The 22,799-nt window shown below is 44.8% G+C and overlaps 1 protein-coding gene across 2 annotated transcripts in view; it reads left to right on the top strand.

Annotated features, from left to right (window-relative positions):
- Window positions 1-22,799, top strand: part of harbi1 (harbinger transposase derived 1) — a 46,998-nt gene that overhangs the window by 6,370 nt on the left and 17,829 nt on the right. For both annotated transcript variants that reach the window (XM_084315194.1, XM_084315195.1), the window contains exons 3-5: window positions 14,551-14,753; window positions 15,510-15,597; window positions 18,016-18,226. In XM_084315194.1, coding sequence (XP_084171320.1) covers window positions 14,551-14,753; window positions 15,510-15,597; window positions 18,016-18,226 — 502 coding nt within the window. The remainder of the gene's footprint in view (window positions 1-14,550; window positions 14,754-15,509; window positions 15,598-18,015; window positions 18,227-22,799) is intronic.

Raw genomic sequence — 22,799 nt, 5'->3', positions numbered from 1 at the left:
CTATGTTGGGGTCTGTGGAGGCGACTGTGCTCAGTCCACAGAACATAGGTTTCTTGTTCTCAGCCTCCTCTTTACTCGCTTCCCGTGGGGTGGGCGTAGGCCACTCTTCTTCCGGGAGCTTGAGGAACTCTGGTCCGTCACTGTAGATGTTGCGACGGGTAGGGATGCCCCCCGGACCCCGGTTTTAAACGGGAACCGGTACTATATTAGAAAATACCGGAGTATTTATAAGCTCCGACGTCCTCGGTACTGCTATCGATACTCTAGAGAAATTATTATTATTATTATTATTATTTAAAAGTTGCGAACGATCTCTCCTCTCTCTGTCTCTGCACGAGAAGCGAGTCGCAGCGAGTCATTATTACACACACTCCTCGCGAGTCGCGCTACACATACATACGGGTACTCGTTAATGAAACCGCTGTCAATAGTATGCAGCTGCAGCACGTCAGACCGCAGCGCTTACAAGCCCCGCACATACAAGCCCCGCACACCTGATGTGCTGCAGCTGGAAGCATCTCAGCGCTGTCTCCGTGCTGACGCGCGCTGCACACAGACACAGACAGCTCTGCATGGACTGAGTCGTGATGGCGGATAGAGCGAAGCGTTCACAAGTGCAACAAAACATTTGCCAGTAAGGGTGGCAATACGAGCAATCTATCAAAACATTTGTTTGCAAAACACTATATTAGTTTGCAGAAATGCGCCGTATTCGACTGCCTTGCGCGCAGTGGTCCATCTGCATCCACTGCAGCCGGTAAGCCAAGATACGGAGTTTCCTAGGCTAATAACGAATTATTACAAATAGGCTAATAAACAAAATAATTGTTTAGCTACACTACAATCTAAAAACTTTTTATAGATCGTCAAGCTGAGGTCAGCCACCAATGTGTCCCAGTGAGCCCACCACACATCCTCCTCGACCCTCTACCTCCACCACCCAAAGTCCTTTCTCCCTAGCAGCTAGAGGAAAGATGACAGAGGATAGGGTGAACGAGTGTCACAGGGCTGTGACAAAGTTTGTTGTCAAAGGCCTGCACCCGTTCTCTACAGTGGAGTCCAAGGACTTTAGGTAACAACTAATCATTCAGTGTATATCGTTTTTTTTGTATACATAGTTGTCTAACTTGTCTGTTGTTGTTATAAGTTATTATTGAAGCAGCTATTCCCACCACTCCACACAAATTTACAATAATTCAATCATTTCTAATCTTTACTGTAGGGAGATGACCAATGCTCTCAACTGCAAATATAAAAATCATAAAAAAATTATCAAAAAGAACCGATAAGAGTATCGATAAAGTACCGAACCGTTAAGCAGTATCGATAGGAGTAGTAGTATCGATAAAATCCTAACGATACCCATCCCTAGCGACGGGTGAGGTCATCTAGGGACATTCCCCGGGTGATGACGTCAGCTGGGTTGTGTTTGGTGTCCACATACCGCCAGCTCGCTGCTTCTGTTAACTCTTGAATCTCGGTGACTCTGACTCCCACGAAGACCTTGTATCTGCATGAATCAGACTTGATCCATGTGAGTACTGTCGTGGAATCTGACCACAAGATTGTTCTGTGCACCGGAATGGTGAGTTCACGTTGGATTAACGTGGCTAGATGCGCTCCTGCTAGGGCTGCGCAGAGCTCTAGACGCGGGATAGATTGTTGCTTTCGTGGGGCTATTCTTGAGCGAGCCAGGATGAAAGCAGTGTGTATCTCTCCTCCCTTCTCTTGGGCACGCAAGTAGGCCACCGATCCATAGGCTACTTCGGAGGCGTCACTGAAGACGTGTAGATCCATCTTGCATGTCTCTGGCCTCACTGTGGGTGGGAAGTAGCTGCGGCGTATATTGACGCCTGGGAGTGAGCGGAGCTCCGTCTCCCACTCTCTCCATGTGGAGGCAAGGTGTGCGGGTATTGGGTCGTCCCAGCCCTGGTCCTTGTCCCATAGTGCTCGTACAATCATCTTTGCCCTGGTGGTGTAAGGTAGAATACATCCCATATTATTGTCTGGCGAGTGTTCTGTACACACTCCGTCTGGTGGTCGGTATCGCCGTCGACCTTCCCTGCTCCGTGGTCAGGGGTTTGTGTCTATAGTGGAGCGAGTCTGTTTTGAAGCGCCAGACTAGTCCTAGTGTCATTTCTTGGGCTTCTCCTGGGATGGTCGCCATCCAGGTCTCGCTGCTGGCAGCCTTGTCCGCGGGGGAGAGGCTGCGCAATACGTGCGGGTCACTGCTGGCCCACTGCCTGAGATCAAAGCCGCCTTTGATCAGGGAGGCGCGTAGCTTGAGTAGGAGAGCCTCGGCTTCTTCTTGAGTCGAAACGCTTTGTAAACAGTTGTCCACGTAGAAACTGTTCTTCACACTGTGTCGGACCTCTTCATCTGCTGCTGGGTCCTCTGCGACGTGTTTCTGTAGTGCAAATAATACTGGGGGGTCGCTGCTGGCCTGCTGCCGGAGATCAAAGCCGTCTTTGATCAGAGAGGCGCGGAGCAGCGCTCGGCGTCGCCAGTCAATCTTCTTCTCGACATGCTGCAGGAGTGTGGTGTCTCCTTCTGTCACTCTGGAGTGGAGGCAGCTAGTGGCTGCTGTTCGGTTGAGAGATTTAGCGAGGGGGCCTTGTAGTGTCCATCCTAGGCGGGTCTCGACTGCTGCAGGACAGCCTCGGGGTCCTGTATGGACCCGGTCTATCGGGACTATGAGATCTGCATGGTCGGAGCCTATCAGCAGGGTCGGGGTGGCGCCGTCTATGAGCGGGATAGGTAGTTGACGCAGGTGCACATATTTATCCATCAGCTTGGCGATGGGGTAGGTGTACTGTGATAGTCCTATTTCTTGGCTGGTGAAAGCATTTGTAATCCTATACCGTCGCTCTGGCTGCCCGCTTGCTGCGATAGTGAAGGAGACATTCTCGCCCTTTATCGTCTTTAAATCTCTTCTTATTGTCCGAATCGTCATTTGGTTCTCGCTCCCCCGCAGTCCCAGCTGGGCCGCAGCGGACGCGAGCAGAAGGGTCTTCTCTGACCCGTCATCAAGGACGGCGTAAGTGTCCATGACTTTATCTTGGTAGCTCAATGTTACACGGACTACCTTTAAGAGCACTTGGGCGCCGCTGCTGCTGGCGGGGTCAATGTACATGACACTTGCCTTGGTGCTGCTCGATGGTGCAGGTGCAGGCTTTCTTCTGTTACTGTCGTGTAGTACATCTAGATGGGCTCCGTCACACCGACTGCACCTCTTCTTTAGGCGGCATTCGGCTGCCATGTGACTGCGCGCACATCGGTAACTATCGGGACTATGAGATCTGCATGGTCGGAGCCTATCAGCAGGGTCGGGGTGGCGCCGTCTATGAGCGGGATAGGTAGTTGACGCAGGTGCACATATTTATCCATCAGCTTGGCGATGGGGTAGGTGTACTGTGATAGTCCTATTTCTTGGCTGGTGAAAGCATTTGTAATCCTATACCGTCGCTCTGGCTGCCCGCTTGCTGCGATAGTGAAGGAGACATTCTCGCCCTTTATCGTCTTTAAATCTCTTCTTATTGTCCGAATCGTCATTTGGTTCTCGCTCCCCCGCAGTCCCAGCTGGGCCGCAGCGGACGCGAGCAGAAGGGTCTTCTCTGACCCGTCATCAAGGACGGCGTAAGTGTCCATGACTTTATCTTGGTAGCTCAATGTTACACGGACTACCTTTAAGAGCACTTGGGCGCCGCTGCTGCTGGCGGGGTCAATGTACATGACACTTGCCTTGGTGCTGCTCGATGGTGCAGGTGCAGGCTTTCTTCTGTTACTGTCGTGTAGTACATCTAGATGAGCTCCGTCACACCGACTGCACCTCTTCTTTAGGCGGCATTCGGCTGCCATGTGACTGCGCGCACATCGGTAACGGCGCCTGTTGGACTTTATCCATTGACTCACTTCTTCTGCATTCATCTTTGTGAACAGGTCACATTGTGACAGCCAGTGTTCCTTCTCGCAGTACGGGCACACCATCTTCCACTTCTCTTTTCTCGAGGGGGTACTGTGGTTCTTACTGCTCGGTACTGATTCTGATTGGTGCATGACAGTCACCGATCTTCTTCCATCGTTTATTCTCCTGGGTCCCTCTCTGGAGCTTGGTGTGCTCCGCACGAACGTATCCAGTCGTAAGCTGCTGACTTCTCTCGCCAGGAAGTCGGCTAGATCGAGGAGGGATGGTTCGGGACCGTTAGGATCACAGTGGTCTCTCTGCCGCCTGAAGCGCTCTTGTCTGGCGGGTGGCAGCTTCTCTAAAATCCTCTCGACGTTAGAGTTGGCGTATAGCTCGTGCATACCCTTTTCCCGTTGCGCTCCCAGCATCCCTACCAGGGACTGCACTTTTATAGACAGGTCGTCTAATGAGCGATTGTCTGTTGCTGGGGGTAGGCGATCAATATGCCTTATCTCTTGGATTACGTAATCCCATATACGTCCATATCTCTGGTCCAGCGCTGCTAGAGCCGCGGTGTATGGGGTCGTAGAGGTGGCATAGGCTAGCGCTATATTGTGCGCTCGCGGTACTTTCAGGTGCTTCAGTAATATTGCATACTTGTGGCGTTCATCAGCGACATCCACCATCATTGTCTCTAAGCACATCCGGAGCTCCGTGTACTGTGCTCGATTCTCATAGGTGAAGTCTGGAAACGTCGGCGTGGCAATGTATGACGCCGTGGATGGCTGATACATCGGCGAGCGTTGGGGGAGAGACCTCCTAGGCGAGTCTCCTCTTGCGCCTCTCTGTGGGCTGGTACCGGCAGGGTACCATGGCCCGCTGGTCCAGGTGCTATTCCTCGGGGCTGGTCGTGCGTCGTGCTCACCCGTGAATAGAGTCGGGGGTCTGTAGCGCAGCGCCGCGGGGGTATAGCCTGGGCTGTACTGGACCTCCTGGTCCGGTGGAGTACTGTGCTGTCGTCGGGCTTGGTTCTCCTCCTCTCCCTCTTCTTCTTCTATCAGGTCCTCTAGATCCTGTAGTCGTTTATTTAGCTTCTCCGCAGTGTATGCTGCTCCTTCCTTGTAGCTGGGTCTCGCTTGGACCGGTCGGGGAAGGGGGTCTGCGGGGGGTATAGGCTTGGTCTGTTGGTCAAGTTCAGGGTCGCTTGCTCGGTTAGGAGACGCTGCCCTTGACTGTTGTCTCGACGAGTTCCTTGAACCCCTGGCGGAGGGAGAGGGTGTTGCCTTGAGGATCAGCTGCTCCATTAGCTGCGCTTGTAACTTGTCGCGCTCGGCTTGTAGTCTGTCGCGCTCGCCCTGTAGTCTGTCGCGCTCGGTTTCGCGCTGGATGAGAGCGAGGTCGCGCTCTGTTTCTCTTTGGGCACCGGCAGCGGCACGCTGGGTGTCTGCTCGGTCTCTTGCCATATTCTCTTCCGTCTGAAGGCGTCTCATCTCCAGGCGTATGCGCTCTTCTTCGCTCCGTTGCTGTGTCTGGAGTCGATCGCGTTCACCCTGAAGTCGATCGCGTTCACCCTGGAGTCGATCGCGTTCGGTAGAGGCTGTCAGGCTGACGAGGAACGCCTGTGATAGCATCCTCTCCGCTTCGCTGGGGGAAGACGGTTGTAGAGGTGAGCCGCTCCTGGCGGTACTCGTTGGGGAGTCCTGGAGCTCTATTTCCTCGGCGCTCTCCTCCTCTTCTTCCGTGCAGAGTTCTCTCTCTGTAGGGTTGTCTTCCTCCCGGGGCTGGTCGGGGACTACTTCTTCGGTATTGGCGGGGGGTAAAGGCATGTCAGCTCCCTCCTGGTCCCCACCGTGAGCTTGGTCAGTTACATTAGAACCCACTAGGGCCTCTGTGGTCGGGGTAACCTGTTCGTTAAGGTCAGACATAATTTTACTTTCTACTTTTACCGCGTTTACCGTTTGTCGAAGGCTAGGTAGTTGACTGACAGCGTAATCCTCTAAGTACTGAGGTGTCTGTCGTCTGCGCCGCGGGCGTTCTACGTTAGGAGGACCGTTTCGTGGAGTGTTCATCATAGGCCATTTCAATATTAATAACACTATATTAATATTACACTAGTTACCCTCCGGCTCGAAGGACCAATTGTAACTGAGGGGTACAATTCCCTGACTGTATTGATAAGTATGGTATCATTAAACCACTACCGATTATGTACTTTGAATACTGGCCACACAGTACATGATGTAGATATGATGAACACTTTCCCACCTGATGAAACGAAGTCCACACAAATGTATAAATCGAATATTTTATATAGCAAAGGGTATATACAACGTTCACTTAATGACATTTATGATTTGAATGCACTTGTAAGGCAAATGAGTATTCGTAGGCAAATCAACATTGAATGTCCAATCTCTGGTTACGCAGGGAGCAAGTATACAACCTGGTTCTTTAGGGAACTATAGCGATGGTACTTAAATGATTATAGCTGGATACACTAAAGGGGGGTCCCGCTGGTTGTAAGTCAGTAGGGGGGGGGGGGTTAGGAGAGCCGCCGGCGATATCCCATCTGGCCAACGATTTCTTGGGAGAATTCAGAGTGCTGAACACGGTGCCCACAGAACCTCGGTCCACAGATGAATACAGCTGGGCCCTCTTGTAGACGATAGCTGCCGGTCCACAACGAAGAGACGTGAGGCGACCTCACTCGGGGTAGAGCGCCGTCTCACCTGGACTCCTCTCGGGGGGTAGTTCCAACACTCAGCAGTGTTGGCTGTTATCCATGGCATAATCAAAGCACCCAAAGCATGTAGATAATCCAAGCCGTGTAGGGCTCACCGTCGTCCGGGTAAAGTAATCCAATGTACAGGTCCACTCGTCCTGGCCCAGAACTCCTCGGATGAAAGCACCACACGTGGTCTGCCCAGCCTGGTTAAGACTCTAGATAACGCCAGGAACGATGGGGGTACTGCTCACTTTATAACTCTAACTGAACGATGCACCATACATAATTAGGGATGGGTATCGTTAGGATTTTATCGATACTACTACTCTTATCGATACTGCTTAACGGTTCGGTACTTTATCGATACTCTTATCGGTTCTTTTTGGTTATTTTTTTGCAAGAAAAAAAGACAATTAATTAAGAACAGAATCAACATTGCTTTATTATTTATAAATACAACTTTATAAATAAGTATTATAAATAAATATAATTTCTTCAGCAACAGCAGCAGCAATGTTCTTTTATATAACTTTATAAATAAATATAATAAATTAATATAATTTCTTCAGCAACAGCAGCAACAATGTTTTAAATGTGTCTGACTCTGAATTATAGACTTTTTATAATAAACAACAAATGCAAAAGGCTAACAGAACTGTGACACTCGTTCACCCTATCCTCTGTCATCCTTCCTCTAGCTGCTAGGGAGAAAGGACTTTGGGTGGTGGAGGGAGGTAGAGGGAGGATGTGTGGTGGCCCTGGGCTCACTGGGCTGGGACATAGTGGCTGACGCCTCAGCTTGACGATCTATAAAAAGTTTAGATTGTAGTATTTGTAGCTAAACAATTGTTTTGTTTATTAGCCTATTTGTAATAATTTGTTATTAGCCTAGGCAACTCCGTATCTTGGGTTACGGCTGCAGTATGCAGATGGAACACTGCGCGCAAGGCAGTCGAATACGCGCATTTCTGCACACTAATATCATGTTTTGCCAACAGATGTTTTGATAAATTGATTTGCTCGTATTGCCACCTTTACTGGCAAATGTTTTGTTGCACTTGTGGCAACGTGCATTGTCGGCATTGACCCTTGTAAAGTATATCCATACTTTAGAACGCTTCGCTCTATCCGCCATGATCACGACTCAGTGCATGCAGAGCTGCTGTCTGTGTGCAGAGCGCTATAGCACGGGGCGTCGGGGCACTTTCATTAAGGAGTACCCGTATGTAGTACCCGTATGTCTATGTGTAGCACTAGCGAGCGACTCGCGAGGAGTGTGTGTAATAATTGACTCGCTGGCTGCGGCTCGCTTCTCGTGCAGAGACAGAGAGAGGATCGTTCGCAACTTTTAAATAATAATAATAATAATAATAATAATAATAATAATTTCTCTAGAGTATCGATAGCAGTACCGAGGACGTCAGAGCTTATAAATACTCCGGTATTTTCTAATATAGTACCGGTTCCCGTTTAAAACCGGGGTCCGGGGGGCATCCCTATACATAATAGACTATTATTAACTTAATAGAAATACGTCCCACTCGACGGTATAGTGCCAAACTATGACAATTCAACTATTAATCCACACGATGTCTCAATGCCTATTCTGAGGCCAAGTAGGCCATACTGCACCACACGTGGGTCGTGGGTGAGGCTTCACGTCTGTTACTAGGTTGGAGGGTAAAGGACTAATGGACTAAAAAGAAAGTTCTACTTTACTTGCGCCATATATATATGCGCTGTGAACAAATAGTACCATTCGTATTTCGCCAGACGTATTCCTACGCGGAACCGGGCTTGTAACGACATGTTCGTCGGCACGATTGAACTTGAACCAAGGGGCTTGGCTGCTGGCGCCAGGTTCTTGTCCAATGGTAGAATGAAACTATTATGGGCTGTTAGTAGACTAAAGGGATATTCAGTGTATATGTACAAGGAATATACAAGGGATATCAAACGATATACAAATACTATTAAATATATATCCATAAATAAATATATATATTCGGTTTAATCTGATCCTTCACAACAACACCATTCAATACACACATGTACTACACTATTCAATACACACATGTACTACACTATTCAATACACACATGTACTACACTATTCAATACACACATGTACTACACTATTCAATACACACATGTACTACACTATTCAATACACACATGTACTACACCATTCAATACACACATGTACTACACTATTCAATACACACATGTACTACACTATTCAATACACACATGTACTACACTATTCAATACATACATGTACTACAGTACACCATTCAATACACACATGTACTATACCATTCAATACACACATGTACTACACTATTCAATACACACATGTACTACACTATTCAATACACACATATACTACACCATTCAATACACACATGTACTACACTATTCAATACACACATGTACTACACTATTCAATACACACATGTACTACACTATTCAATACACACATGTACTACACTATTCAATACACACATGTACTACACTATTCAATACATACATGTACTACAGTACACCATTCAATACACACATGTACTACACTATTCAATACACACATGTACTACACTATTCAATACACACATGTACTACACTATTCAATACACACATGTACTACACTATTCAATACACACATGTACTACACTATTCAATACATGCATGTACTACAGTACACCATTCAATACACACATGTACTATACCATTCAATACACACATGTACTACACTATTCAATACACACATGTACTACATCATTCAATACATACATGTACTACATAGGGGTGGAACGGTATGCATTCGAACCGTACACCGTTCGGCACGACCTCCACGGTTCGGGACGTGTGGGTATTGTTCGGTTCAGGGGATGCAAAAAAATAAGTTGTCTTCATTTGGCACGGAGAGGTGAAGCGCCGGCTGCTGCAGGAGGTGCTAGTCAGTTCGTAGAAAGTGCGTGGAAATGGCAAGCGCAATATAAATCAATCTCCATTACGACTTTAAAAACATTTGGCATTAACAGTTAGCATCCCTGCAACAATTCTACCAGTTCCCTCTCTGTCCGTTCAGTAGAAAGCTATCTGGCTGCGTGTTAGCCTAGCTTAGCACAATGAATCGAAGCGGACATGACTGGTTAGTATCAAAATAAATGGTTTGGTTCCGGTTGCCGACCGACCCTGCCGATTTATGTGCGACCCAATTTATTTTATGATTTAAATATATATAGTTTTTTTACAATAAAGTTTAATAAAAATCGTAGTCAAACCTTTAGTATTATGGATATTAAACATGCTGGCAGAGTACATGCATCCATGTTGTCGTGAACATTTTAATTAAATAAAGAAATTCCCTATCCATAGTCGCCATGGGAAAAAATTTAATAAAAAATAAAATAAAATAAAATGAATTCCCTACCTACCCATGGCCTTAACTGACAACCAACAGGAACCAAACAATTTATTTTGTTAGGCCTTAGCCCTAGGCATTGTCCAACTAACACCCCTCCCGAAGGCTAACCGGTCATGCAGCCAGATAGCTTTCTACTAAACACACAGAGAGGAAACTGGTATCTATTTGGCATTAACATTACATAGGCCTACATCTTGCCATAACGTTAGCACGGTTTGTGACGCTACAAGTACAATGCACGTTGGTAGCCTGCAAGCTTCAATACAGCCAGTGAAATCATTATCAGACATCAATGAAATAAGGCGGTCGGGTGGCGTAGCAATCTCACTCAGTCACTCAGGTAGACTGCGGTCTCGACTCCCGGAGTCAGCATTGCCTGCGGCTTGGGCCGATCGTCATACTAACTCGTTTGGCTGAGTTAGCGGGAGGGAAGTCGTGGGTGGGAATCTGGCGTTGTGGACAGCGACGCCTACAGGTCAGGTCTGGGCGCCTGCCAGCGAAAGGCAGGAAGTGGTGAAGGCAGCGTGACCTCCCACACGTTACACTTCACCAATGAGAGTCCTCGCTGCCAGGTGAAAAGAGAGCCGCTGGCTGTCTCTGCATGTGTCGGAGGAAGCATGTGGTAGACTTCAGGGTTCCCTTGTACCGACCAGTAGGGGGAACATGCGCACAACGACCAGGTAGGGGAGGGGGGGAAATTGGCATAACGACTAAATTGGGATGGGGAGGAAAGCATAGAAAATCAGGTGGAGAAAAAGAGGATAAAAAGAAAAAAAGACATCAATGAAATGTTACCGTAGCTAGCAGAGGATAAAATGGAGTCTGAGGCGGGGTGTCGAAAGACAATGAATGACGTTTATTCAACATCCAAGAAGGCTAACATTGTGTTTACTAACTCCAACCGGGACTATTGCCGCTTTCCCACTCCATGGTATCAACTCGATTCAACTCCACTCAACTTCCACTGTAGGTAGAGTCGACCCATAGACCCAACCCATAGATAGACAGTTTCGTGTGTGAATTGCGTTAATCCACCACCGTTTCACAATTACTGTGTTGCACTCAATATTTAAATAATGTTAGAGAGTAGTGTTGTTTTGAAACAGTAGGCCTACAGTGTGTGTGTGTTAGTTTGATTTATGCTGCATTCTATATTGATGGCCTTCTAATTTGTTTGTTTATTTATTTTAAATAACACAGTGACACTTTTCCCTTTGATAAGAAATCCAGCCATATTCCTTTCATTGTATTTCAAATACTGCACTTTAATTTCAAGCGGAAAACTAATCTTTCCATTAACACATTGGGTGCCATGCAGTATGCACATCTTTACCACTCTCTGCCAGTGCTGTAACCCTATGGAGTGGCTCACCTTCTTTGCAGGGCTATAACTTTTTAAATATTATAGCTATATCGACATTACTATGGCCCATTCAACATCGGGTATCTATCGTTCCGGATGTGGGAACGTTATATTTTTCCATTCATACATTGTCGTGTTAGTACCGCCGAGAATATAAGTATGTTTTTAGACTGTATAGCAGTAATTCCTAGAACGCGCGTTATAGGCCCCGACGCGTATTATACATTATCGATTGGCGTTTCGTCCCTATACACGCTATATAAAATTTTTCAAATGCATATGATCGCTATACATTATGCTCCATCATGCGTGAAGGAAAGGGGGGGGGGGGGGGGGGGGGGCGTTTATGATTCCTTGATTGTCACTAACACCATACGTTGATCGGACAGATTGCAATGAAATAAATGGACAATCGAGCTGGAAATAACGTTAGATTCCTCTTACCTGTGCCTGATGAGACTGGAGGAAAAATATTCCAATTATATGACGTCGATCTGCTAGATCCATTTTCCGTTTGTATGACGCAATAAACGCTGAAAGCATATTGATTCTTGCGTCTTGAAAGCGATCCAATGCACTCGAGGTGTGTATATTGATCCACGTTACAAGATATCTCTGGCGGAGCTTTTTCCCCGATGCACCGAGCGGCGCGCCACTTCCGGTTTAGAGTGGAGTGTAACTCGCCCGAAATCCACCAGGCGGCGGTATTGAGGCGTTGCAATATCAGACAGGGTCCAGCTGGCTCCCGGAGGCTTCCTGGATGAATTATGAATGCCAATAGCTAATAAAAGAAACAACGATCATAAAAACGAGTTTACTTGTTGTTGGCACTCAACGCATGGCGGCAATTAATGTGTTAAGAACTGACGATCAGGGAATTTAAACATTGTTGACATTGTTTTTTTGTGTTTATTTTAAAGAAAGGAAAGTCTAGTGCTGGTTAAGCATATCATGCATACTTTATGTTACTGGCCTTTGTCTATAATGTGGCCACGAAAATAGAAAGGTTTAATTATTTAGTTTGTTTGCACTAAGTTAATACTTTGACAAATGTAGCATATATTTTTCAGTCAGTTCGGTCTTTGTGTGCCAAACATTATTTAAGGCAAACCGCTGTTAACCTTTATTTTTTTTCAAATAAATGAGAATCATGTTTACATTTTGAGTGTTAAATTTTTTTATATATAAAAACCTGCTAGATCCATTTTCCGTTTGTATGACGCAATAAACGCTGAAAGCATATTGATTCTTGCGTCTTGAAAGCGATCCAATGCACTCGAGGTGTGTATATTGATCCACGTTACAAGATATCTCTGGCGGAGCTTTTTCCCCGATGCACCGAGCGCCACTTCCGGTTTAGAGTGGAGTGTAACTCGCCCGAAATCCACCAGGCGGCGGTATTGAGGCGTTGCAATATCAGACAGGGTCCAGCTGGCTCCCGGAGGCTTCCTGGATGAATTATGAATGCGAGTTTACTCGTTGTTGGCACTCAACGCATGGCGGCCAACGTGGCAATTAATGTGTTAAGAACTGACGATCAGGGAATTTAAACATTGTTGACATTGTTTTTTTGTGTTTATTTTAAAGAAAGGAAAGTCTAGTGCTGGTTGAGCATATGCATACTTTATGTTACTGGCCTTTGTCTATAATGTGGCCTACAAAAATAGAAAGGTTTAATTATTTAGTTTGTTTGCACTAAGTTAATACTTTGACAAATGTAGCCTATATTTTTCAGTCAGTTCGGTCTTTGTGTGCCAAACATTATTTAAGGCAAACCGCTGTAAACCTTTATTTTTTTTTCAAATAAATGAGAATCATGTTTACATTTTTTGAGTGTTAAATTTTTTTATATATAAAAAACCACACATCGAACCGAACCGAAAACCGTAACCACAAAACCGTGATACGAACCGAACCGTTGATTTTGTGAACCGTTCCACCCCTAGTACTACAACATTCAATACATGCATGTACTACACCATTCAACACATACATGTACTACACTATGAACAAATAAACATTTCTATACGCTGCCAGGTTGTAATATGTAATAGAAATGACATCTGTAGATGTGTTACTGTTAAGTGGATATAAAGCTCTTAACTCTAGAGGGCACTGTCTGGCCCTGTGACAGAGGGTGTCTAGGGGGCTGTTTTTACCTCTAGAGGGCGCTGTCTGGCCCTGTGACAGAGGGTGTCTACTGTCTAGGCCAGGGGGCTGTTTCTACCTCCTAGAGGGCGCTGTCTGGCCCTGTGACAGTGGGTGTCTAGGGGGCGTCTATATTTATCACAGCCGAAGAGTGCGTCGCTTTTCTCTGATTGGCCATGACGCCCATGTGACCGCGGCAGCGCGAGAGAGCGGCAGTGTGGAAATAGGCTGCATCCTCCACGTCAAGAAAGACAGACAGGCATTCTCTGTGACAAACCCTAACCTTAACCAACTCCGAAATAATGCCTAACCTTAACCCTCCCTAACCTTAACTTAACCCTAACCTTAACCAACTCCGAAATAATGCCTAACCTTAACTTAACCCTAACCTTAACCAACTCCGAAAGAATGCCTAAACTTAACCAGCGGAAGAATGCACGTTTATAGCGAGAGATGATAGACGTAAAAAAAAAAAAATAAAAAATTGAAGTGATTCGAACTTGTGACCAACCGCACTGCAGGCTCCACAGCACGGCGGCGTACCAGTTGAGCTAAGCGTTGATGGAAAAATATCATGGATTACGGCTACATAATGCCGCAAGCTCTGCCGCTCCGCTCTGCGGCTGCCGCAGCCAATCAGGGAAAACGCGGAAGCTATCGGCAGCACTCTTCGGCTCCAATTAAAGAATAGGCGTCTAGGGGGCTGGATGTAACTCTAGGGGGCGCTGTCTAGCCCTGTGACAGGGTGTCTAGGGGGCTGTTTTTATGGCGATTCTAACATTTGAATGCTCTCTTTTGAATGTCAATTTTCAATGGGTGGGTCTCTGCCTAATTCTGATCTACATGCATTTGTTGGTGTTTTACTGTGTATGTGTAAAATGTATTTAAAGATTCTGTTGGATGTTTATCCAAAATGGTGTTGCTATGATTCCATAAAATATTTAAATTTAAATTCTCTCACTCTCACTCTCTCCCTCTCTCTAGGTTCTGGTCAGACGGACCCAGAGATCAAGGGCCATCAGTCCGGAGGTTCAGGTCCTGGCAGCATTGGGTTTCTACACCAGTGGTTCGTTTCAAAGCAGCCTGGGAGACTCCATGGGCATCAGCCAGGCCTCCATGTCCCGCTGCCTGGCTAACGTCACCAGGGCTCTGGTGGAGCAAGCTCCACACTTTATTACTTTTAACAGGTTATTACTACTACTACTATTACTATTATTACTACTACTACTATTATTACTACTACTATTACTACTACTATTACTATTACTACTACTACTACTACTACTACTACTACTATTATTATTATTATTATTACTACTATTACTATTACGACTACTACTATTACTACTACTGCTACTACTACTACTACTACTACTACTACTACTACTACTACTACTACTACTACTACTACTACTACTACTACTATTATTATTATTATTATTATTATTATTATTATTATTATTATTATTATTATTATTATTATTACTACTACTACTACTACTACTACTACTACTACTACTACTACTACTACTACTACTACTACTACTACTACTACTACTACTACTACTACTACTACTACTACTACTACTACTACTACTACTACTACTACTACTACTATTATTATTATTACTATTACTATTACTATTACTACTACTACTACTATTACTACTGCTATTATTATTACTACTACTATTACTACTATTACTACTACTATTATTACTACTACTATTATTACTACTACTATTATTACTACTATTACTACTACTACTATTATTATTATTATTATTATTATTATTATTACTACTATTACGACTACTACTATTATTACTACTACTACTACCACTACTACTATTATTACAATAATAATCATTATTATTATTTATACTAGTACTACTACTACTACTGTGTGTGTAACACTACCAGTGCTGTGTTTAATACTACAGAGATGCCAGCAGTAGGCAGCAGTCCATGCAGGACTTCCAGAGAGTGGCAGGACTTCCTGAAGTCCTGGGAGTGTTGGACTGTGTCCAGGTAAACAACAACAACAACCTGCTGCATAGAATAATAACATTACTGTAATATAAACCAACAACCTGCTACATAGAATAATAACATCTACTGTAATATAAACCAACAACCTGCTACATAGAATAATAACATCTACTGTAATATAAACCAACAACCTGCTACATAGAATAATGACATCTACTGTAATATAAACCAACAACCTGCTACATAGAATAATGACATCTACTGCAATATAAACCAACAACCTGCTACATAGAATAATAACATTACTGTAATATAAACCAACAACCTGCTACATAGAATAATAACATCTACTGTAATATAAACCAACAACCTGCTACATAGAATAATAACATCTACTGTAATATAAACCAACAACCTGCTACATAGAAGAATAACATCTACTGCAATATAAACCAACAACCTGCTACATAGAATAATAACATCTACTGCAATATAAACCAACAACCTGCTACATAGAATACTAACATTACTGCAATATAAACCAACAACTTGCTACATAGAATAATAACATTACTGTAATATAAACCAACAACCTGCTACATAGAATAATAACATTACTGCAATATAAACCAACAACCTGCTACATAGAATAATAACATTACTGCAATATAAACCAACAACCTGCTACATAGAATAATAACATTACTGTAATATAAACCAACAACCTGCTGCATAGAATAATAACATTACTGTAATATAAACCAACAACCTGCTACATAGAATAATAACATCTACTGCAATATAAACCAACAACCTGCTACATAGAATAATAACATTACTGTAATATAAACCAACAACCTGCTACATAGAATAATAACATTACTGTAATATAAACCAACAACCTGCTGCATAGAATAATAACATTACTGTAATATAAACCAACAACCTGCTACATAGAATAATAACATCTACTGCAATATAAACCAACAACCTGCTACATAGAATAATAACATTACTGTAATATAAACCAACAACCTGCTACATAGAATAATAACATTACTGTAATATAAACCAACAACCTGCTGCATAGAATAATAACATTACTGTAATATAAACCAACAACCTACTACATAGAATAATAACATCTACTGTAATATAAACCAACAACCTGCTACATAGAATAATAACATTACTGTAATATAAACCAACAACCTGCTACATAGAATAATAACATCTACTGCAATATAAACCAACAACCTGCTGCATAGAATAATAACATTACTGTAATATAAACCAACAACCTGCTGCATAGAATAATAACATTACTGTAATATAAACCAACAACCTGCTACATAGAATAATAACATCTACTGTAATATAAACCAACAACCTGCTACATAGAATAATGACATTACTGTATTATATACGAACAACCTGCTACATAGAATAATGACATTACTGTAATATAAACCAACAACCTGCTACATAGAATAATGACATTACTGTATTATATACGAACAACCTGCTACATAGAATAATGACATTACTGTAATATAAACTACTGTATACTCATCTTATCCCCTCTTCTCTCCTGTCCTCTCCTCCCCCTCTCCTCATGTCCTCTCTTCTCCTTTCTCCTCTCCCCCTCTCTTCTCTACTGTTCTCCCTTCTCCTGTCCTCTCATCTCCTCCTCTACCTCCTCTGTCCTGTCCTCCTCTCTTCTCTCCTCTCCCCCTCTCCTCCGGTTCTCCTCTCCTCTCCTCCTCTCTCCTGTCCTCTCTTCTCTCCTCTCCCCCTCTCTTATCCTCCTCTCTTCTCCTCTCCTCCGGTCCTCCTCTCTTCTCTCTCCTCTCCTGTCCTCTCTTCTCCTCTCCTCTCCCCCTCTCTTGTCCTCTTCTCTTCTCCTCTCCTCCGGTCCTCCGCTCTTCTCCTCTCTCCTCTCCTGTCCTCCTCTCTTCTGTCCTCTCCTCTCCTGTCCTCTCCTCTCCTGTCCTCTCTCCTCCTCTCCTCTCTCCTGTCCTCTCTTCTGTCCTCTCCTCTCCTGTCCTCTCTCCTCCTCTCCTCTCCTCTCTCCTGTTCTCCTCTCTCCTGTCATCTCTTCTCCTCCCCTCCTCTCTCCTGTCCTCCTCTCTCCTCCTCTCTTCTCTCTCCTCTCCTGTCCTCTCTTGTCCTCTCCTCTCCCCCTCTCTTGTCCTCTCTTCTCCTCTCCTCCGGTCCTCCGCTCTCCTCCCCTCCTCTCTCTCCTGTTCTCCTCTCTCCTGTCCTCTCTTCTCCTCCCCTCCTCTCTCTCCTGTCCTCTCTTCTCCTCCCCTCCTCTCTCTCCTGTTCTCCTCTCTCCTGTCCTCTCTTCTCCTCCCCTCCTCTCTCTCCTGTCCTCCTCTCTCCTCCCCTCCTCTCTCTCCTGTCCTCTCTTCTCCTCTCTCATCTCTCCTGTCCTCTCTCCTCCCCTCCTCTCAGGTGGCGATAAAGGCTCCAAACAGTGAGGATTCCTCCTATGTGAACCAGAAGGGTTTCCACTCAGTGGGGTGCCAGTTGGTGTGTGACTCCCGCGGCCTCCTGCTGAGCGCCAAGACTCACTGGCCCGGAGGTCTGAGAGACACAGAGGTTCTAGAGAGATCCGCTGTGTCCACAACACTACTGCAAGACACTCAGGACGGATGTTTACTAGGTCAGTCAGACCCTTAGAACTCTCCAGGATAGCTGGATATGTGCACCCCCAATCTTGCTTATTGTGTGAGCGATATGGCATGATAAATACCTTAGGTTTGACCAGTGTGTATAGCACCCCCCTCAGGTCAGTCAGTATCATGTTGTAAATGATGGGACACGGTGGTAATGTCTGAAAAGTCCTCAGTACCTACTAACCTTAACCCTACCACCCACAGTACCTACTAACCCTAATCCTACTACCTTCAGTACTTCAGTACCTTCAATACAACCAGACAAGCTACTAACCCTACTACCCTCAGTACCTACACAGTCAGACAGAAGCTACTAACCCTACTACCCTCAGTACCTACACAATCAGACAGAAGCTACTAACCCTACTACCCTCAGTACCTACACAATCAGACAGAAGCTACTAACCCTACTACCCTCAGTACCTACACAATCAGACAGAAGCTACTAGCCCTACTACCCTCAGTACCTACACAACCAGACAGATGCTACTAACCCTACTACCCTCAGTACCTACACAATCAGACAGAAGATACTAACCCTACTACCCTCAGTACCCTACACAATCATACAGAAGCTACTAACCCTACTACCCTCAGTACCTACACAATCATACAGAAGCTACTAACTTACTACCCTCAGTACCCTACACAACCAGACAGAAGCTACTAACCCTACTACCCTCAGTACCTACACAATCAGACTGAAGCTACTAGCCCTACTACCCTCAGTACCTACACAACCAGACAGAAGCTACTAACCCTACTACCCTCAGTACCTACACAATCATACAGAAGCTACTAACCTACTACCCTCAGTACCTACACAACCAGACAGAAGCTACTAACCCTACTATCCTCAGTATCTACACAATCAGACAGAAGCTACTAGCCCTACTACCCTCAGTACCTACACAACCAGACAGAAGCTACTAGCCCTACTACCCTCAGTACCTACACAACCAGACAGAAGCTACTAACCTACTACCCTCAGTACCTACACAACCAGACAGAAGCTACTAACCCTACTACCCTCAGTACCTACACAATCAGACAGAAGCTACTAGCCCTACTACCCTCAGTACCTACACAATCACATAGAAGCTACTAACCCTCCTACCCTCAGTACCTATACAACCAGACAGAAGCTACTAGCCCTACTACCCTCAGTACCTACACAATCAGACAGAAGCTACTAACCCTACTACCCTCAGTACCTATACAATCAGACAGAAGCTACTAGCCCTACTACCCTCAGTACCTATACAATCAGACAGAAGCTACTAACCCTACTACCCTCAGTACCCTACACAATCAGACAGAAGCTAGACTGTACTGCTACTAAACCATCATAGTCTATTTGCCAACACAATGAACCCGGAAATTTTGGAACCACCAAACTTTTATGATAGATATGGATAGTATGGGTCACCAGCACTTAGAAACTGCCGGATGCTAAGTTTAACATGTTGGGCAATTTTTTTTATTTGCATAATTAGCATACATTTGTTTAATCACCTAAATGGACAAATCTCGGAAAGTACTTGATCAATTTCAACAATGTTGGAGTGGTTTTGGGGGTTATTCGGGATGCTGAATCCATTGATGATACTCAAGAGTTTCGAAATTGCAATATTGACTGGAATTTACCAAATTTCTACTAATTTTGGTGCAATATTTGTGCATTTTCAGTCAATTAGAAAGTTTTAGAGGACACTGAAATTATTACATTTGGACAGCACAGACATTATGTATTCACAATATCTCTACTGACCCCAAATAGTTCATATGGTAATGTCATATTGTCATAGTACAGTAGATAGGCAGGTGTATAAAGATTGCGTTGTCAAGACAAAGACTCAGATGTGAAGGGCATCCGCTCTTTTATTTACTACCTGTAACGTTACAGCAAGGAAAAACACTAAAACTGGTCAAACTGTGTACAATAACATAGCTTAATAAAACAGAAATAACAAAAGAAAGATATTTACATTACTCAAGCATATAGGCCACAACATAACAATATGTGCTTCCTCCTACTGCATAGTAGTAGATAATTACTTCTCACTCAGAAAGTGGCTACCGTGTTCAGAACTCTGAATCCACATCATCAAACTCCTCATCATCAAACTCCTCCCCACTGTCTTCATCTTCCTCTGAATTTACTTTAATGTCATCACTTATGGTCTTCAGTTTTGGAGCTCTGTTATCATCACTGCGATCTTGCACAGCATTGTATGCTGACCAGTCCAGGGGAAGACGGGAAGAGTGGAGCTGCGAGAGCCAAGCAGCATCCTTCTTCTGTGCTCTTGACACACTGTGTGATGGCATCTTGGATAGCATCAGTTCTTGGGACTTCTTTCAGAGCTGGTGGTGTCATCTTCTTGGGGCCTGTGTAATGTTCGATCACAAAACTGCTCTTGTGAGCCAGACAGAGTTTCCCAGCGTCAAGCTTTGTCAGACGAGGTAGTTTTAGTGACATGACCCCACCACCAGGAGTGGCTCCTCCAGGGAACAGAATACCTGCAGGATTCTGCATAAACTGAGTGGCCATGGCATGAGTCGTGCGGCAACCGTTCAGTGTGAGACCACAAGGTCAAAATTGTCACCCCAACTGTGGATGGGGCCAATCTGCCTCTCCAAGCCAACTGTGCGCAGATACTTATCTGGGTACTCTGAAGCAAATTTGGCAGCTGACTTCCGGAACCGTATGACTTCATCATAGGTGGTGACAATGCCATGCTCGTTAAGATTCTTGACCAGCTCTGCGCTACCATATTTATGGTGGAGTCTTACGGCAAGCCCGGAGTTGGCTACATATATATCATGTAACTCTGACACTGTCCAGGTTGATGACTTGTCTGCATTCATGTGGTCAATGACAGCAGCTAAATAGCTATCAAACGGTCTGCACTGGGAACTTGCACTTGAGGAAACTCTCTTGAAGTCATCGTAGCACTTGGTGGGATACTGGGCATCAGTTGCATGCAGGTCCAGGACGGCATTTACCCGTAGAGCCACTTCCTCAGCCCATTGATCCTGGCGCTCATCACATTTAGACTAGATGATGTTTTTGAAGGATGGCATTCCTGGTCTCTCAACAGTCCGGCATTGTTTCACTGGCTTCCATCTATCAGGGTGTTTGGTGTCTTTAGGTTTGCAAATGATACCACAAAACAGACATTGTTTCGAAAAGTCAAAGGCATGAGAACGAGACATACGTTTCCCTAGCTGACCATCAGATGAGCTGAGCTTGCCTTTGGTTGCCTTTCTAGACTTAGAGGTATATGAGCTATAACATGATTTGTGACAAACTACAGAGGCTGACACACCATGGGTAGCAATGATGTTCGATAAAGTCTCAGTTGTAGCTGAATCGTCAAGCTCTTCACTCTTCTGAAGCAAAGCTGTAATGCCTTTTGGTCCAGTTGTCTTGAAGTCATTGTTCTTGCCGTCACAGGGCTTGAATAGGCATTTCTTCCTTGACATGTCAATCTGAAATTAACAAAAGAAGAATGCACTATGTAACTGAGGGGTACAATTCCCTGACTGTATTACTAGATATGATACTTACTACCACTACCTTTGTACTTAATATTCGGCCACCCAGTACACGGCATAAATATATTATCATAAACACTCTCACGTAGATGAAACGGATCCAACACAAATGTACGAAGTCGAAGTATGCGTTTATTACTACACAGCAATGGTGTGTAGAGCAAGCACTTAATCACTTAATTACATTTATGAATTGAAATAGTATGCACTTTTATGGCAAAGAGTATTCGTCGGTATATCAATAGAGAATGTCCAATCTCTGATGGCGCAGGTGGTAAATATACGACCTGGAATAGTTAAGGAATAACAGCAATGATACTTTAATGATTATATACTAGATACACTAAGGGGGGGTTAATCCGGTCGCTTGTAAGCCGACAGGAGTAGGAGGGGGGGGGGGGGTAGAATCCGGCTGCCTCGTCCGGCCAAGGGTATCCCAGGTGAACCCACTGTAGTGCCGTTCAATGCGCCGGCGATCCTTGGACCACAGATGAAAGCAGGTGGACTCTTTGTGGGCCGGCTCTCTCCGGTCCACGGGGGAGAGACGTGAAGCGACCTCGTCTTGCAGAGCGTCTCCTCACCTTGCGTCCTCTCCGGGGGGGGGGTTCCAACACACGGCAGTGTCGGGGGTCTTTATCCATGGAATAATCAAAGTATACAAAGCATAATCCGTGCCTGGGAAGGCGGGCTGTCGTCGGTAGAATAATCCGGTATACAGGTCCACTCGCTCGTCGGCTCTGGGGCTCCTCGGGTGCAGCTTCACATGGGGTCAACCACCCTGGGTAAGCAGCCAGTTTTCTGCCCGAAACGATGGGGTACTGACTACGGTAGTATTCTCACCGCACGAAGCACTATATATTAACAGACTATTATTAGCTTAATAGACTACGTCCAACTCGACGATATAGTGCCAAATATGACTATTCAAATATTAATATACACGATGTCTCAATACCGAAGGTAGGCGAACTTGGCCTTACTCCCACACGTGGCGTCGCGGGG

Source organism: Notolepis coatsorum (genome assembly GCF_963971535.1).
Source record: "Notolepis coatsorum genome assembly, chromosome: 1".
NCBI classification, from domain to species: Eukaryota; Metazoa; Chordata; class Actinopteri; order Aulopiformes; family Paralepididae; genus Notolepis; species Notolepis coatsorum.
This window is presented reverse-complemented; position numbering and strand designations above follow the sequence as displayed.